The 19627-nt window shown below is 42.0% G+C and overlaps 1 protein-coding gene across 1 annotated transcript; it reads right to left on the bottom strand.

Moving 5' to 3' along the window:
• Positions 1-9721: 9721 nt before the first annotated feature.
• On the bottom strand, positions 9722-19543 carry LOC139373424 (protein shisa-7-like). The gene is made up of 4 exons (XM_071113903.1): positions 15955-19543; positions 15505-15659; positions 14157-14339; positions 9722-13630 (listed from the first exon to the last, which is right to left on the bottom strand). The coding sequence occupies exons 1-4, from the start codon at positions 16695-16697 to the stop codon at positions 12774-12776; spliced, it is 1938 nt and encodes a 645-aa protein (XP_070970004.1). The 5' UTR covers positions 16698-19543; the 3' UTR covers positions 9722-12773.
• Positions 19544-19627: the final 84 nt, after the last annotated feature.

Below are 19627 nucleotides of genomic sequence, written 5' to 3'. Positions count from 1 at the left end.
CAAATCTCTGGAAGACTGAAACAGGTTTCCCTCAAGAATTTCCCAGTATTTAGCGCCATACATCATTCCTTCAATTCTGACCAGTTTCTCAGTCCCTGCCGATGAAAAACATCCACACAGCATGATGCTGCCACCACCATGCTTCACTGTGGGGATGGTGTTGAGGTGTTGGGTTTGCACCAGGCATAGCATTTTCCTTGATGGCCAAAAAGCTCAATTTTTGTCTCATCTGACCAGAGTACCTTCTTCCATATATTTTGGATGTCTCCCACATGCCTTTTGGCAAACACCAAACATGTTTGCTTATTTTTTTCTTTAAGCAATGGCTTTTTTTCTGGCCACTCTTCCATAAAGCCCAGCTCTGTGGAGTGTACGGCTTAAAGTGGTCCTATGGAAAGATACTCCAATCTCCGCTGTGGAGCTTTGCAGCTCCATCAGGATAATCTTTGGTCTTTTTGTTGCCTCTCTGATTAATGGATCTCCTTACCTGGTCCGTGAGTTTTGGTGGGCGGCCCTCTCTTGGCAGGTTTGTTTCTGGTGCCATATTCTTTACATTTTTTAATAATGTATTTAAAGGTGCTCAGTGGGATGTTCAAAGTTTCGGATATTTTTTCATAACCCAACCCTGGTCAGTTCATGTGACACTTAGATCGTACACAGGTGGACTTTGTTTAACTAATAATGTGATTTCTGAAGTTAATTGGTTGCACCAGATCTTATTTAGGGGCTTCATAGCAAAGGGGGTGAATACATATGCACGCACCGCTTTTCAGGTATTTATGTTTTAGAATTTTTTTGAAACAAGTTATTTTTTTCATTTCACTTCACCAATTTTGACTAATTTGTGTATGTCCATTACATGAAATCTAAATAAAAATCAATTTAAATTACAGGTTGTAATGCAACAAAATAGGAAAAACGCCATGTGGGAAAGGCATTGTATTTGTATATTAACTTGAATTGAATATTTTTTGAAGAGATTTTTAAGGTTTTCCTAATATTAGTAATTCAACATGACACCTGAATGTATAAACCTGCCTTGGTGACAGCTGAAAACATTTATTTATCATGAAAAATAAGATATTTCCACCCAACCTTTTTGTGAGATTATGATAACAACCATATGATTTCCCTATCTAAAACAATCAATCAATATAAGTTATACATAATATACTAATTTACCTCAGAAATATGGGTTGTGATGGACATGACAAGGTGGGGTGGAAATGAAAAGTTGGGGTGGAAAGGACATTTATGTAAAACACAATTCTGAGAACAATACTTTATTGCAAACATTTTGAACAACAACCATTGTTAAACATAATATAAGACAAAGTAAGATTCCAAAACACTGGAACTAGCACCTTTTCAACACGAGAACAACATTTTGTCATTGACTACACTTACTGTAGATGAAACAACTAACTTCTAGCACCTACAGTTGAAGTTCACATACACCTTCGCCAAATCCATTTAAACTCAGTTTTTCACAATTCCTGACATTTAATCCAAGTAAAAATTCCCTGTTTTAGGTCTGTTAGGATCACCACGTTATTTTAAGAATGTGAAATGTCAGAATAATAGTAGAAAGAATGGTTTATTTCATCTTTAATTTCTTTCATCACATTCCCAGTGGGTCTGAAGGCTACATACACTCAATTAGTATTTGGTAGCATTGCCTTTAAATTGTTTAACTTGGGTCCTACGTTTTGGGTAGCAATCCACAAGCTTCCCACAATAAGTTGGGTGAATTTTGAACCATTCCTCCTGACAGAGCTGGTGTTACTGAGTCAGGTTTGTAGGCCTCCTTGCTCACACACGCTTTTTCTTAACAATGGTCATTATGGCCAAACAGTTCTATTTTTGTTTCATCAGAGCAGAGGACATTTCTCCAAAACATACGATCTTTGTCCCCATGTGCAGTTGCAAACCGTAGTCTGGCTTTTTTATGGCGATTTTGGAGCAGTGGCTTCTTCCTTGCTGAGCGGCCTTTCAGGTTATGTCGATATAGGACTCGTTTTACTGTCGATATAGATACTTTTGTACCTGTTTCCTCCAACATCTTCATAAGGTCCTTTGCTATTGTTCTGGGATTGATTTTGCACATTTCACACCAAAGAACGTTCATCTCTAGGACACAGAACGCGTCTCCTTCCTGAGAGGTATGACCGCTGCGTGGTCCCATGGTGTTTATACTAGCATACTATTGTTTGTACAGATGAAAGTGGTACCTTCAGGCGTTTGGAAATTTCTCCCAAGGATGAACAAGACTTGTGGAGGTCTACAATTTTTTTTCTGAGGTCTTGGCTGATTGCTTTTGATTTTCCCATAATGTAAGTTTAACTGAGTTTGAAGGTAGGCCTTGAAATACATCCACAGGTACACCTCCAATTGACTCCAATTATGTCAATTAGCCTATCAGAAGCTTCTAAAGCTATGACATAATTTTCTGGAATTTTCCAAGCTATCATCTTAGCATATGTAAACTTCTGACCCACTGGAATTTTAATACAGTGAATTATAAGTAAAATAATCTGTCTGTAAACTATTGTTGGAAAAATAACTTGTGTCATGCACAAGTAGATGTCCTAACTGACTTGCCAAACTATAGTTTGTTAACAAGAAATGTGTGGAGTGGTTGAAAAACAAGTTTTAATGACTCCAACCTAAGTGTATGTAAACTTCCGACTTCAACTGTATATAATGAGGGAAGAGTTAAAGCTTTAATGACTCTATTTAATGTATGATTTACATATATTTACATAAACAGTAAATAAGTCCTGCTTTGTATGCATTGTATAGTGAGTTTCCAAGGGTACCTAAGGCTTAGAAAGAGAGCTAAGTTCCTGCCAGACCAAGGCTGCATGTGCCTTTTGGTCACTGGATGGGGCTCAGGGAGAAGTCCAAGCACATGCTGTGGTCTGTACCATATAATGTCTTCTCTCATCGGCCAAAAAAAACGATTGGGGCCAACGCGACTCTTGGTTTATCACAAGAGCACCACTCTCTGCGTGAACGACTTGCACGATGCCAGGGTAAACGTCCTGATCATATTCCACCACACACCACTTTCCAATCAATGCTTCACTTAGATCTTCAATGGGCTGGAAGGCGTTGTGGGATGTGTTGGATTTTCCATCGTGGTCTGCCTCTGTTTTTCCAACCAGAGTCACAGTCTTTGGGCTGAAACAGCTGCAGTGATGTGGAAAGGAACAGAAGCAACTGAGTATTCTCTGGAGAACTGTCGGTGACCATCTGGAAACACAGGAAATTGTCAAAGCTATGCACATTCAAAATATATAATGATAGCATAGTCTAGTGACACATAGTGGAGTGATAATATGTTTGTTTAACAAATGTGAGATTTGACACAAAATAACCCTGAACTATTACCTGGTGTGTCATTCATTGTCTCACGGATCGTCTCCAGGTGATCCGGTAGGAGGGCCTCAATGCTCTCTATCTCCTCCTCTGAGATATATAAGAGCTTGATAGCTGACTGATCTTTTGACAGTTCCTCAAAAACAGTTCTTCCATTTGGGAGGGCCTTGCCTTGTGCCACAATTCCACCTGCTCTTCGTTTCACAGCTGTTCCTAACCCATCAGCTGGGCCTTTTCTATGTCCAGCTTCTAGGATATTCTATGTGACTCTCTGGAAGCCCATTTCAAAGGGAAGGGTGGAGAGATAGTATAAATCATTTTAAGACCTATACTGGGTTGTTTTTGAGAGATGGGCCCGGATAGCAGAGGTGTCATAGAAGAGCTCAGTGAGCTGAGTTTCATTTGTGGTATATCCAATACAAAGTGCAGATGGTCACCTGCTCGTGAGAATCACCAAAGTCTCAAAATGTACTACGATCTCCTCTTTCCCCAGATTCTCTTTACATTCTCTCAGTTTGGATAATTGGTGTTGAACGTTGTACACGTGTTTCCACAAATACTCTTTCAATCCTTTGGAGAAGTCCTCCAGTAGAATATGCAGTGTGCCACGCACCTTTTATTTTACTGGCAAATGTACAGTGACCTTCTCCATGTTTCCCTCTTTGTTTTTCTCTCTCTCTCTTCAGCTTTGTTTTTCACTCAAACCACCATGTCTGCTCACCAGCATCAAAGTCAGATGTTTAAGCTCTTTTGCTTGGCAAAGGGAGCACTCCTTGTACATGTACTCTTTCTTCAGTTTCTCACAGCACAAAGACTCAAAAAGGTTCTCAATGTTGCTGCAGCTCATTTTCTGTTCATTTGGTGATACTGTCGTTCAAGTGAAGCGCTTCTGCTTTTTCTTCTTGTTCCTCGTTAGTGTGTCCTTTTCCCCTGTTGTTGCTCTACTGTTGAAATCGCGTTCACAGAATCTAGTGATTTTCTCTTCTGTGGCTGTGCTAATTCTGCTACGCTGCTTTTTCCTGGAGTATTGAGGACTTGTTGGCCTGTTTTCAGTGGCTGAAAATCCAAATTATCTGTTTGTGGCTTTGACCAGGCCACACTTTCTCAGGATGTTGCCTCTGAGCATTTTTGAAGCCAGTGGTTTGTCCTTAGCACTGTGCATTTTTTTATGCTTTTGCTTTAGCTCTGCAATGATGGCATTTTGAAACAATAAAATGCATTTAAAGTTCTTTGGCGTTCCCTTCATTTGCTGTTTTGTTTTTGGGGAATCTTGCCTCTCCATTTTCTTCTTCAGTCGATCACACTTTGTTTTGGTATTGTTTAGATTTCCGTAAAGCATTATCAAGTTTGACATTTGTCATGCAAAGATCTCTGTATGTTTTTGAGTGACCTCATCCAACCTTTTCCCTTCCAGCAAGTATTTGTCTTCTCATTGCTGTTGCAGACAACGAGGAAGGGGTATCATGCAGTGCATCAGCGGCAGGTAAGTTAGGAGCAGGTATGTTGGCATGTATCAAGTTAGGGTTAGGGGCAGGAATATTGGCTTCTGGCTGCAAGTCATCTGGTGACTGAGGTGGTGTGTTTCCTGATAGGTTGGTCTCCATTGCCAGCTGTTCTTTTTAAAGTCTGTCTTCTATTCCGTTGGTTGCATTTCCATTGCCATCTCTTGCTTCTTTGTTCTCACTTTGTAAGCTCAGAGATAGATTTCACTTCTCTACTCTCTTTTTTCCCTTCGCCTAAAGTAAAAAAAATAAAAAAAATAAAGCTAATGGGATAATGAATTTCGTCATTTTCACCACGTTCTGTCATTTCAACCACAGTTAAGTTTGTGATAAAATGCATCTGAAAAGTAGCTAAAACACAGTTGTGGAAAAAGTACTCAAACGTCAAACTTGAGTAAAAGTCTAAAAGATTTTGGTTTTAAATATACTTAAGTATCAAAAGTAAAAGTATAAATAATTTCAAAATCCTGATATTATACAACGCAGACGGCACATTTTTTTTGGAAAGTATTCAAACCACTTGACTTTATTTTATTGTTATGTTACGGCAATTTTCTAAAATGGATTAAATAAAAAATTTCCTCATCAATCTACACACAATATCCCATAACGACAAAGCGAAAACAGTTTTTTAGCTTTTTTTTACAAAAAACCTTATTTACATAAATATTCAGACCCTGAAATTGAACTGCATCCTGTTTCCATTGATCACCCTTGAGATGTTTCTACAACTTGATTGGAGTCCACCAGTGGTAAATTCAATTGATTGGACATGATTTTGAAAGGTACACACCTGCCTATTTAAGGTCCAACAGGTGACAGTGCATGTCAGAGCAAAAACCAAGCCATGAAGTTGAAGGAATTGTACGTAGAGTTACAAGACAGGATTGTGTCGAGGCACAGATCTCTGGAAGGGTAAAAAAAATGTCTGCAGCATTGAAGGTCCCTAAGAATAGTCGTCTCCATCATTCTTAAATGGAAGAAGTTTAAAACCACCAAAACTTTTCCTAGTGCTGGCCACCTGCACAAACTGAGAAGGGCCTTGGTCAGGGAGGTGACCAATAACCTGATGTTCACTCTGACATAGGTCCAGAGTTCCTCTGTGGAGATGGGAGAACCGTCCAGAAGGACAACCATCTCGGCAGCAATCCAGCAATCAGGCCTTTATGGTAGTGGCCAGACGGAAGCCACTCGTCAATAAAAGGCACATGACAGCCCACTTGCAGTTGGCCAAAAGCCACCTAAAGACTCTAAAAACATGAGAAACAAGATTCTCTGGTCTGATGAAACCAAGATTGTCCTGAATGCCAAGCGTCACATCTGGAGGAAACCTGCACCATCCCTATGGTGAGGCATGGTGGTGGCAGCATCCTGCTGTGGGGATGTTTTTCAGAGGCAGTGAGACTAGTCAGGATCGAGGGGAAAGATAAACAGAGCAGTGTACAGAGAGATCCTTGTTGAAAACCTGCTCCAGAGCACTCAGGAGCTCAGACTGGGGTGAAGATTCACCTTACAACAGGACAACGACCCTAGGCACACAGCCAAGACAACGCAGGAGGGACTTCGGGACAAGTCTCTGAATGTGCTTGAGTGGCCCAGCCAGAGCACAGACTTGAACTCGATCAAGCATCTCTGGAGATACCTGACAATAGCTGTGCTGCAACGCTCCCCATCCAACCTGACAGAGCTTGAGAGGATCTACAGAGAAGAATGGGAGAAACTCCCCAAATACAGGTGTGCCAATTTTGTAGCTTCACATCCAAGGAGACTCGAGGTTGTAATCGCTGTCAAAGGTGCTTCAACAAAGTACTGTGCAAAGGGTCTGAATACTTGTGTAAATGTGATATTTTCATAGTTTTACATTTTTTATACATTTGCAAAAATGTATAAAAACCTGTTTTTCTTTGACATTATGGGTTATTGTGTATAGATTGATGAGGGAAAAAAACTATTTAATCCATTTTAGGATAAGGCTGTAGCATAACAAAATGTGTAAAAAGTCAAGGGGTCTGAATACTTTTCGAATGTACTGTAATGATCAGCGGCAGTAGGGATGACCAGGGATGCTCTCTTGATAAGTGTGTGAATTTGACCATTTTCCTGTCTAAATGTAACGAGTACTTTTGGGTGTCAGAGAAAATGTATGGAGAAAAAAGTACATTATTTTCTTTAGGAATGTAGTGAAGTAAAAGTAAAAGCTGTCAAAAATATAAATAGTAAAGTACAGATACCCCAAACAACTACTTAAGTAGTACATTAAAGTATTTTTTCTTAAGTACTTTACACCACTGCATAACATATAGGTTTTTCCATCAGCAGACTACGATCGATAATGTCAAAAGCCACACTGAAGTCTAACAAAAAAGCTCCCACAATCTTTTTATCATCAATTTCTCTCAGCCAACCATCAGTCATTTGTGTAAGTGCCATGCTTGTTGAATGTCCTTCCCTATAAGCGTGCTGAAAGTCTCTGGTTAATTTGTTTACAGTAAAATAGCATTGAATCTGGTCAAGCACAATTTTTGCCAAAAGTTTACTAAGGGTTGGTAACAGGCTGATTGGTTGACTATTTGCTTTACTATTCTTGGGTGGTGAAATTACTTTTGCTTCCCTCCAGGCCTGAGGGCACACACGTTCTAGTAGGCTTTGATTGAAGATATGGCAAATAGGAGTGGCAATATCGTCCACTGTTATCCTCAGTCATTTTCCATCCAAGTTGTCAGACCTCAGTGGCTTGTCGTTACTGATAGACAACAATAATTTTTTTCACCTCATCCACTCTCACTTTACAGAATTCAAAATCACAATGCTTGTCTTTCATAATTTGATCAGTTATGCTTGGATGTTTAGTGTCAGCGTTTGTTGCTGTCATGCCTAAATTTGCTAATCTTGCCAATGAAAAAATCATTAAAGTAATTGGCAATATCAGTGGGTTTTGTGATGAATGAGCCATCTGATTCAATGAATGATGGAGCTGAGTCGACCCTTTTGCACCAAATTTCATTTAAGGTGCTCCAAAGCTTCTTACTATCATTCTTCATGTCATTTCTCTTTGTTCCATTGTATAGTTTCTTCTTCTTTTTATTCAGTTTAGTCACATGATTTCTCAATTTGCAGTACGTTTGCCAATCGGTTGTGCAGCCAGACTTATTTGCCATTCCTTTTGCCTCCCCATCAATCCACGGGGATTTAACCGTTTTTGCAGACATTTTCTTCATGGGTGCATGCTTATTAGTAACTGGAATAAGCAATTTCATTAATGTGTCAATTGCAGCGTCTGGTTGCACCTCATTACACACCACAGGCCAAAAAATATTCTTTACATCAACAACATAGGAATCACTACAAAACATAATTCTTGTATGACCACTATATTGGGCACAGTCTTCGGAACTTTTCCTAGATATGGCTAGTATATTGTGATCACTACAGCCAATGGATTTGGATACTGCTTTAAAGAACATTTCTGCAGCAAAGATTTGTTGATGATATCATTCCTGTGCTGTTTTTAACTACCCTGGTAGGTTGACTGATAACCTGAGCCAGGTTGCAGGCACTGGTTACAGTTTGAAGCTTTTTCTTGAGTGGGCAGCTTGATGAAAGCCAGTCAATATTTAAATCACCCAGAAAATATACCTCTCTGTTGATATCACATACATTATCAAGCATTTCACACATTATCCAGATACTGACTGTTAGCACTTGGTGGTCTATAGCAGCTTCCCACAAGAAAAACAGCTTCCCACAAGAAAAGGCTTTAGGTGAGGCAGAGGAACCTGTAGCCATATTACTTAAAAGGTATATAACATGAGATCGTCTCTAAGCTTTACAGGAATGTGGTTCTTGATATAAACGGCAACACCTCCACCATTGGCATTTCTGTATTTTCTGTAGATTTTATAACCATGTATTGCTACCACTGTATCATCAAAGGTATTACCTAAGTGAGTTCAAAAGCACAATACAGTTTTCATCCAAATGGCAGCCCCGCCACTTGATTTGCTACAATGCTGAGGGATTGGGCTGGAGAAGTGTAACCATTGTCAAATTCATGGTGATATGGATGCAAACTTTTACAGCCCATGAAATCAACATATTTTTAAGCAATACATGCTTGTTAAAAAAAAAGGCATTGATACAAACCACAGAGTAGAACATTTGTATTTTTGGTTATGATGGGGTAAGTCAATTGTTGGCTGCTCAATTCATCTGATAAATTGTATTATTTAAGAAACAATAGATACATACAATTAATAAAAATGATGTTGAAAATGCATTCTCTCACGTGATTTCTGACCTAAATTCTGGACAAGTGAATGACAGTTTCCTATCCATAATTGATCAGTCAGTCCACCCATAAAACAATGAGCCAAAGTGATTTACATAGAATAATCAAAATCATAATTTGTGTTGATCTGATGAACACCAATAACCCAGTGAAAGAAAAAAATTGTAATTGTTGGGATTTTTTTTTATTGTTATTATCAATTGAACAGTATGATTCTACAAATGCGAGAATTCACCAATAACCAAAATAAGGGTTGCACGCTTGTGAGATCTTCACTTAATAGTCTTGGAAACAGACATGGGGTTTATCTATTAGATTAATCCCTATACATTTTTCTGAGGTAATACAGTACACCCCTGCCTCATTGTCCCGCAATACAATTAGGGGCCAATAAAGCTATCTCATGTTTACTTCCACTTCCTTCTATCTGGAAAACCTCACGCCACTAAATGTCACCCCACGAGCCACTCACCAAAACAACCATTTTATACCATAACCTCCCTCTTACCTTCACCCACACACACCTGGAATCATTTCCTCAGACCACACACACACACATTAATCAACAGTACATTTACAGGCACACAGAATTATGAGGGCGTACTCAACAAAAACATAATCACAACATCAGTAAACCTCCAAAAGTACAATAAAAACATACATTTAAAATAACTGAATCTTCCTGTGACATAAATATATTTTGCCTCTCTTCGTTTAAGTTTAACAAGATTCCAATTATGGAATCTGAAGTTCTTACTGTAAAAATCATTGGACCATTCTAGTCCTATAATTGGTGATCCATAATCATGTTAGACAACAAGGCAAGTCACAATACATTCTCCAAACTATTCTAGCAAAATCCTCATTCTTTACAATAAATAGTAAAGTTCTTGAAAAGAGTGAGATTCCGGTCACATAAATGTAATCTTATAACGAAATGCACAAATTTTCACAAAAAAATGTAAACAATGGAATTGTATAGCTTTTGCTCTACACCTTGAAATGTGAGAAAAGTAGATTTAGTTACATTTGCTTTGGTGAATGTCACTTTACAAGGACAGCTTTGATTGATGTCCTTTCTGATACTAGGCTTTTGAATCCAAAAAGCCAATATGAATAATAATATCATAGCTTTGGGTTTGAAATAGTTTGTGGATTCTCTGAGAAACACAATTGTCTTACTTGCCATATCCCAAGTCAGATCAAATGTGAGATTCAGCATTCCTGAAAAGAAACTAAAATACCCACCCGGGCACACAAATACAGACGCTTGTACATTACACATACACGCCATGACATCATAAGTCAGCACTATGACATCGCAAACACTGGCTTTGACATCTTCATGCAGTTTGTCTTTTCACTTTGATTGCATCTGCTTTTTTTTTTTTTTTAAATCAAGAATACAAAAAGGTTCAAATCCACTAGAAAGATGAATATTCAAAATCCAGGAAACATTGATCTTCAGCAGAGAATAAAAAATAATAATAGGGGAACTAATAATCATGGTGATGATGATAATAATAAAATAGTAAATCTATAGTAATCATAACCATGACCATAAACACAAACACATATCATAGAGCTTTAAAAACATTGTCTGGCTGAAAGTAATACATTTTTGTCTTTATCCAGTCACAGTTAAAGGGGCGAGCCAAAATACTATACAAAGATTTTGTAAATACTATGGTCTCATTATGCCTTCAGTCAAAGTTGAGAGTTCAACCCTTTCAAAATTGGCCAAAAATGACTACATCTTCCATGTTATAATCTGTCAAACCCACAAAAAAATAAACTTTTGTAAATGTACAAAATACGGCATTAGGTCCACCCCCACCCCTGCAATGTAAAAAAAAACAATAGTATGATGGCTTTTTGTCACACTCAATGTCAACCTCACGAGGGCACAAAGTAGCTTTGCAGCATTGACTCTGTTTTCTTCACACTTACAAAATGTGTCAGTCATTTCTGCAGTGTTGCACAAACTTTCTCCAATATTGACACAGAAAAAGCCGACATAGTACAGACCACGGACACACATAAAGAGTTTTCAGAATAGCCCTTGGTGTTGTGTCCATTGTCTTCTGTTCTCCCTTTCCCGCCATTCCTCCAAATATTGTGAACGGCTTGAGTTTCAGAAACAGTCATGTGGAATTCAGAGAAGTCGGAGTAGTGATTGGTATATTAACTACTAACAAATCAATGTTTTACCTCACAATCCTGGTAAACAGCTCAGAAAGGATTATCAATGGAGCAGGAGCTTGACTGGTTTTGGAGATTGTTTTAAGGGACAGACCCATGGGCAGGTATGGCTAAACAAAGCCCTTGCATTAGCCACGAGGTAAATCCTCTGCATGGCAGTGTCCCTCAAAATTAACACATCTTCACTGAGCTTTCATTCTCATGTGGTCAACAATTTTGTTTCGTTTTTTTCCCTTTCAGGTGGTCTTTAACTCCTTATAAACGTGACTGACATTGTGTATCGAATAACAGTGTCAAAGCATTTCTGTGCGACTATAAACATAACTGGAATCAGCTCCACAGTTTGGAAACTGACCTCATTTGAGACTTGGGTCTCTATGGGAATGACAGCCATCACGTCGACCAGCCAGCCAATCAGGCGAGGGTGCAAAGGTCATGCAGCAAAGTTATATTTGTGTCAAATCATGCTAATAATAACTGAAGAAATCCAGCCATAATCAAGAGGTTCAACCCTTACATGACCTTATACAAAACGTCTGCAGACTAAGTTATGGCTGTAGTGTGAGATTGTGGTAGTGAGCAACAGTACTCCAAATGTGTCTATTTTCAAGTCGTCCAATCAAAAATTAGGACAGTGACACAGGGCAACTCAAATGTCCACTCAGTGTCAGCCATTAAGTAATCAGGCTATAGCTGTGTGATACCCCCCCAGAATACACATACTGTCTAACAGGGCTTTATTCCTTTACAAAAAACAACAATTTACAGTCTTGTATTATTATTTTTTTTTACAAAAGTCAAACCACCATCACATTGTTCTCAGTGTCTGTTCAGATTCAAAGACAGTTTCGTTCTCTCTGTCAGAGCAACAAGAAACCCAATAACCATTTAATCCACTAGTAAAAGTCATGTGCTCGGATAATGTTTCAATAGCACGAAAAACTTTGTGAAATTGTTCCTTTTTTGCTCTATACATGGCCCTTTTTCTTTCTCCCTCCTCAACAATATGGTTGAATATTCTCTTTCCCAAGACTCACAATAACATGAATCAAATCAATAGGCTTCATTCAAAATTCCCTCTAATAATTCTATTTTCTCAATGGTTTCTTTCTATCATTGCCCTTTTCTGTGTTTCCTGGCAACAGGTAACAATGGCATCCACTCTTCTCTCACATCTTTCATTCTTGTTGGGACGTAGTATCCCCGTCATATCCTTCTCTCTCTCATCAGCTTGCCCTTGCCTCTCTTGTTTCTTCTTCTATTCATCTATCTTTCCATCATGCCCCAATTGACCTCCTCTTCCTCTTCCTCTCCCTTTCCTTTCCTTTCTGCGTGAACACGTTCAGCTTGAATATTCTCAACACGACCTTCATCTCTCCTTCACTGTTGGCTTTACTCTCTCACACGGTCACCTCGTTCTTACTAGCCGTCCTCAATGTCTGGCCCCCTCCTCCGCCACCGGGGATATATTGGAGCTGTTCGATGGTGTTCTGCCTCTTGGCGGCGAATGCCATCCTCCGCACGTTGTGGCCCCCGATGGTCCCCGCCCCGCTCCCTTGCCCTACCCCGGCCCCTGGTCCGTGCCCATGAGGGTCCCCCCAGCTTCCTACCGGGTGGCCCGCCACACTCATCTCCAGCTCGTGGCCCGATGTGGGGTGGGAGTTCATCTTGATCATGTGATGGCGGTCCAGCGAGGGTGTGACGCAGATGTTCTGCTGTGATTGGGCCTTGTGGCTGAGGCATCCCATTGTCGGGACTCCCATCCCCCCAAATCCCCCCATCCCGCTCATACCCACCATACCGCCTACCCCTGGCATGCCCATGCCCACCATCCTCTCCTCCAGACGGTCGGGCGAGACTAGGAGTCTCTCGTGGGACTTGCGAAGCGTCTGTGAGGTGGAGCTCTTGCTGGTGGTCATGGCCTTGTAGTACTGGTGCTGCTGGTTCTTGGAGAGTCTGGAGAGGGTGTTGCCCTCGCCAAGCGCTAGGAGCTGGTCCTGGGACATGACCCTCCGCGGGGCCTTGTCAAAGGCAGCCTGGTACCCCGATGACTGGGCTGGCAGAGGGTAGGGGTTGGGGGTGGATGTGGGCACGTGGATATGTGTCCGGGAGGAGTGGAGGGGGAGGGTACCCCTGGCTCCAAGAGTGTAGTCACCGCCCCAGTGGAGGTGGTGCTGGGATGAGTGGAACGACAGAGGGGCGTTGTTAGGTCGTCGCTTCGATGAGTAGTAGCCAGAGTAGTCCTCCAAATCTTTCTCTGTTTTTTTGGGGGGGGGGGGTTGAGTTTTTAAAGAAAGACGATGAAAGAAACAAATTTAGAAATAACAGTTAGTGAAATTCATTAATTATCGGGTGAAACAAAGTGTTCCAACATTTCTCGTCCTAAGAAGTCTTTCATCTTTAAAGACTTTCCCTGGACTGAGCTCCCTGAAAGCAAACTGAAATGTGACCATTAGCCAACCGTTGGTTCCTCTCTCTCTCTGTGTATTCTACAATCCCCCTATACATCCTCCCTATTACATAGTTTTCTGGGGCACCTACTCTGAACGAACAAGCCTTTATCAACTCCCATTCTATAGATTATAACAGCCTACATTAAAGGCACAACAAAAGGGAATACGTCTGACACACACCGTCGGCCGGCTGCATCTCGCCTGTCATTGCTTCTTCCACACACATATCTCTGGAGCTCTCTCTCTCTAACCCCCCCCCCCCCCCTCTCCCCAGCAGTGGCTGCCACCCAGACCTCACTCCAGCCCCTCCCCCACTGCTCCCCTCCTCACCGAGCCTCTTCAGGGAGCTGTAGCGGCTGATCTCAGGTTTCATGGCCGCCTCGTAGGAGGGGGGAAGCTGGGCCAGGTTGTGGAAGGAGTGCGAGAAAGGGGGTTGCGGGTGCAGGCCGGAGCTGCCGGTGAGGAGGGTCCCCGTGGAGGCCAGCTGGGCGTTGTTCATGCGGGGCACGCGCTCTGGAGGAGGAAGAGGAAGACATTTTCAAAGACCCGACACACACGGGAGCATTAATCAGGGCCCTAACACACGGGGATACATTTAGAATGACCTAGCATGTTTATTAACATAATATATACCGTATGAGTACGTTTATAAGGATCTAATATACACACATATATATTTATAAGGACCTAACACCTATAGCTAGCTACATTTATAACGGGCCGACATGTATTTAAAATTAACTTAAAGGTACATATACATTGACGAATTGTGCCAATTCCTTACAAATTACTAGTCTTAGAGAATTGCTGCCATTTGTAATTTGTACATTTTCAAGTCATTCTAAGGCGACTAGTATGAGGTAACATATAAAACAAGCCAAGATGATTGTCTGACACTTTGGCCATTGACCATGTACAATAATGGGCAATAACAGCCAATAATATCTTTATAACCACTGAGGGAACACATGGGAGACATTGACCACTGTGGAGTAACACGTGCAGGCTTCAGGTCACTGACTTCACTCAAGCCAAGGCCCATAGTGTAAGTAAGCACACTTACACCACAAACGGATACAGTATGTATACAGCACATACTGAGACACTTACGAGGGAGACGCACACACACAGAGTGAGTGGGAGCATTGAAACAGCGACGGGGTTAAGGAAACAGCGACTGTGCTGAGGGGAAAAACACCCGATGGGACATGTACAACACCAGACAGACGTGTCACGAGGCCAACTCACACACCTCGCCGCCTGTGTCAGCTAGTTAGGCTTACCCTTAGCAGCCGAGCGTTTGGGACTGGAACCAGACACCTGGATAAAATTGTGGTGCAAGTTGCCAACTGCAAGAGAGCACAGCGAACACTGACGGTACAGCCACTCGTGCGTGTACGCGTGAATCATGAGCATTGTTTGCGTGTGTGGTGGAGTGTGTGCGGTGGGGTTACGTGAGCGTGTTCAGAGTGCAAGCATTGTTGAGCGCGACTCCATACAGTCAGCGTTACCAGGCTACTGCGTCCACCTCCGCTGTCCGCGATCATCACTGTAAGGGTTCGTGTGCATCTGAAAACAGGCTATTACTGTGTTATTACAATGTAATAACAGCGTTAGTGTCATGACACTAACATTGCTATGACAGTGTTGTCCAAATGCGTTCTGTTGCGTCACTCACTGCGGTTGTCTTTGCTCTGGAGCACCGGGGTGTAGAGGCTCTTGGGGGGACGACCGAGGCCGTCTCCTACGGTGGCGTTGGTCAGGACGCTGCTGTCGTTCCTCTCCCCCTGTTGGACTGGGCTGGCCTGGCTGCGCAGGATGTCCACCAGGGCTCTGGGAGAAGGAGGAGAGAAGAGGAAAAAAATCATGGACAGGAGCGAGAGAGTAGAACAAACTACTTTCCGTTCAAAAGTAGAGCATTCGACTTAGCTGGCCACCAACGTAAATGTGCTACTTGTTCATTGATCGTGGTTCAGTTTCATCACCCCTGTGGCTTGTGGCCTCAATGGATTTAAAAAAAAAAAAGACTAAAAACCCACTGACAGACCCACATACACCCACACGGCCATTTATTCAGACAGTGTTTACTGATCGTTTGCTCAAAGACAATTCTCCGTTCCTTTCTCACCTGGGCATGTTGATGTCTCTGTTCCGGGGTCGTCGGGACATCTTGTGGAAGGCCACCTTGATGCCCACGGCCACCACCAGGGTGACGGAGATCACCCCTCCGATCACGTACGCCGTGCTGTTGCTCTGCTGCTGCAGCTGCTCCGAGTCTGGGTCACCCCGGTTCCCCGACAGCGGGGGGTTCGTCTGCGGTGTGTCGAGCCAACCGGGCGAGTTGTAGTTGTTGCACGACTCCTGGTCCAAGCGGCTACGCTGGTGATCACAACAGTAGCGGTAGTGGCAGGTGCCGCAGCAGTAGATGTAGGTGCCCTTGGAGCAGTTGAAAGTGCTGTCTAACTGGCCCATGACGTCGTAGTAGGCCCGACACACGTCCACATCCACCAGGCGCCGGGGGGGCGGAGCCACCTGGGCAGCACCCAGAGGGGGCTTGAGGGCGTCAGCTGCCGTCATGTTCTGAGGGAGCTTGATCTGGGGGAGGGGCTTGGGGAGCGGTTCGGGTTCTTTCGGCTCGCCGTCGTGAGCGTCCTCCATCTCAGCCACTTTAGGCGCCACCTTCGCCCCCCCCGGGGGCGGCGGCATCGGTTTGTTCCCAAAGCCGGTGAGGAGGAACAGGGTGGTGCCGCTGGGGCCGCCATTGGATGAGCGGCGCTCGGTGGTGACGGTGACGGCAGAAAGGACGAGGCCGGACACAAGGGAAAATATGAGGGAGTTGCTGAACATCCTTCTGTAGGTTCCTGGCCTCATTTTTCAACGTTTCAGCGTTTCTGAGCCAAAGTTTGATTTTTTAAAGGCCCGCCGGGTGTTCAAATATCGAGGTCCTCTTCCAAGAGGGAAAGTGTCTTCTTTGAATTTCACTGGCGTGTAAGTCTAAAAAATATAAAAAGCTTCTACTCAAGGTTTCAACTGGAATACGATGAACTTTGTTAGTGCTTCCGTGTACAGAACACACACTAGGTTGGGTGTTTTTACGTTGTTTAAAAGTGATTGTTGTTTTTGCTTGTTCAAGCAATGCGTGTGGCGTGTAACTTGTATGCATTTATGTAAACATCTCTCTCAAGCTATCAATACAAATCTATTCTCGTTCGCAAGCAGCTCATGTAAACGTTGAGGTTTTATATATTCCTATATTTCTACGTTCTAGACCTTGGCATGTACTGGCCTATATTATGGCTATACTTGTGAAAGGACCATTTGAAGTTTGTCTCGACAACTTCAACTTAGCACACGAAAACAAAATAGACGAGGAGGATGCTGGAAAATGTATATATTGTAAACATCAGTCAATAAAGTGTTATTTAATGGAATGGTAATGATAATGTTTGTGGTCTCTCCTGTGCAGACCTCACTAAAATGCCAAGTGTGGGTTGTCTTTCTTTATGAGAGGCAGTATTATCTTGTAAACAAAATCAATGTGTAAACGTTTCGTACCCGTCGGGAGTCTTTTGAACTATCCCACAAAGTTATGAATAAGGTAGCAAGCGAATCCTATTTGAAGGGCAGGTGTAGTCTGTAAACATTAAGGGTTCCATGTAAACTTCATTTTCTTTATTTGAGTACTTTTCACCTATGCTTAATTAGATTATCACTTGGAATTGGCACTTCAGTTTTCTGCATTTGACCCGCAAACCTTAATGTAAAACTTTGTGTGAATTGTAAACAATGGTGTTGGCAGCTTTAGGTGCCTCTAATTCCCCATGTCCATACATGCGCTAGAACAGATTGGTTTATTATCAGTATTAGCTGGATAGTGTCATTCTGCACTGAATGTTCTATTTGTTCACAAACTTTGAATATTGAGAGAAAGGAAATAGAGGTGGGGTGGTCAATTGAGGAAATATCATTCAGAGAGACTTGGGATTCTAAATTTCGGACTTAAATGCAGTGGTTGGAAAAGCCACAAAAAAAATAAAAAGGTTTGCGCTTTGAGAAAAGGACCAATCACAAAAGCTTGTCAACAAGGTCCGGTGAAAATGGGTACTGAAGAAATGTACCAAGCAGCATATATAGTTGAGACAAACTGGGACCACACAATTCACGCCCAACTTAGTGAGAAAGGGAAAACTAAGATATAACACAGCGAGTGATGGACCAAATGAATAAAGGCAGCCGGAGATAGTAATTTCTGTTTGTTGGTGAATTAGGAAAAGGTGAGAGAGGGAAGGAGGGACTGGTGAATGGGAGGTGGAGGGACGAAAGGAGGCTAAGGATTTATGTGCGTTTGATCCCCTTGCGGGAGTGTCTCTGCTCTGAGTTTAACTCGGCCCAACAGAATAGAACGAAGGTGGGCTTGGGCCCGGTTCTGGCAGGACAGCGCGGCTCCGCCCACAGAACAGACATGAAAATGTCTGGATTCATTGGTTCAATGCAGAATGTGGAGAAAATGTACACTATGATATGGTCCCTTTACAGCCTAACCTAACCTGGGCTGATGACTACAGATACATGGTCATTGTGACCTAAACGAGAAAAGTAGAACAATCTAATATGAATAGCTTTCTAAGCGTTTTTCTTCTGAAAATGAATGTGGGAAATGGTATCCTAGTGTCATAGAAGCTCTTCACTGTATCCCTGAATGTATGAGCGCGCCTATAATTGAAAGTGACTATACGAGATGTTGTTGATGCAAAGAAGTCTTAAAACAGGGTAAGATGGTAGATCTAAATGTTGGGTCATAGTATGGCTGGTGTGATACGGCTTATGTGTTACAGTGTTATCTCCTTTGACAGACACCATCAATACACTGAGGGGGGCTGTGTTGCATGTTTTGAGAGGAAGAAAAGAGGAACGCAAGGGTTTGAATATCATCCGGGTTAAAAGGAAACTGGGGATTTTCAGATTGTTAAATGTGGTGTGCCTACATGTGCTGTATGGGAGAATGCTAGAGAGATGCTGAGAGAGAGAAGAAGAAGAAAAATGTGAGGTATATAATTGAGGGAGATAAGCAAAGTAGCGACAAAATAGCAGCGAGGTCAATGTATCACGTTATATGTGACTTGTCTTGCCCTTCAGTCAGTCAACGCCTAGTTCGATTGATCGATCTGTGGCCGAGCTTTCAGAGCCTGAGCAAGTTTGTGAGTTATCACTGCTTACCACTCTCCAACTAATGTACTACAAACAAATACAGGTCATCATTAAAGATTAGTTGAATGAACCAATAATGCACTATTCATCCAAATCTGAAAGATTTTAGGAGCAGAAAATTATATATCTTTTTTTTAACTGACGAAGGACAGTAAATGTACATTTAACTACAGGCATTAGGCTAACTCTCCACAATGTGGTTCTAACTACTTTTTGATTGATAGAATGTTATAACTTTATGTACGCTTTGAGCTTCAATGCTATTTTGATGTAATAAGGATATGAAATGTGTATTTTATGTGTTAGGGAGACAAATGAGAAAACGACTATTCTGATATTGAATCTGAACGCTGAAGTCAAGATAACACTAAGTGAAACATGAGGTATGAATGGTAAGCGTGACTTTGGTAGTTTCGTTGTTGTCGTTATTTTTTCTTTTTTCTTGCACAGTTCGTATGGCACTGGTTTAGGTCTCGCTCGAAACAAAACAGGGGAAGAAAGAAAAACAGTCCGTGCAAATTAAGGTCCAAAATCCCAAAATTAAGGTCCAAAATCCCCCCCCCACCCCCCCCCCCCTGAAAAAAAAATACTGA

This window comes from Oncorhynchus clarkii, chromosome 18, assembly GCF_045791955.1.
Source record: "Oncorhynchus clarkii lewisi isolate Uvic-CL-2024 chromosome 18, UVic_Ocla_1.0, whole genome shotgun sequence".
NCBI lineage: Eukaryota > Metazoa > Chordata > Actinopteri > Salmoniformes > Salmonidae > Oncorhynchus > Oncorhynchus clarkii.
Note: the sequence above shows the minus strand (reverse complement) of the source record. Positions and strands in the feature narration are given on the sequence as shown.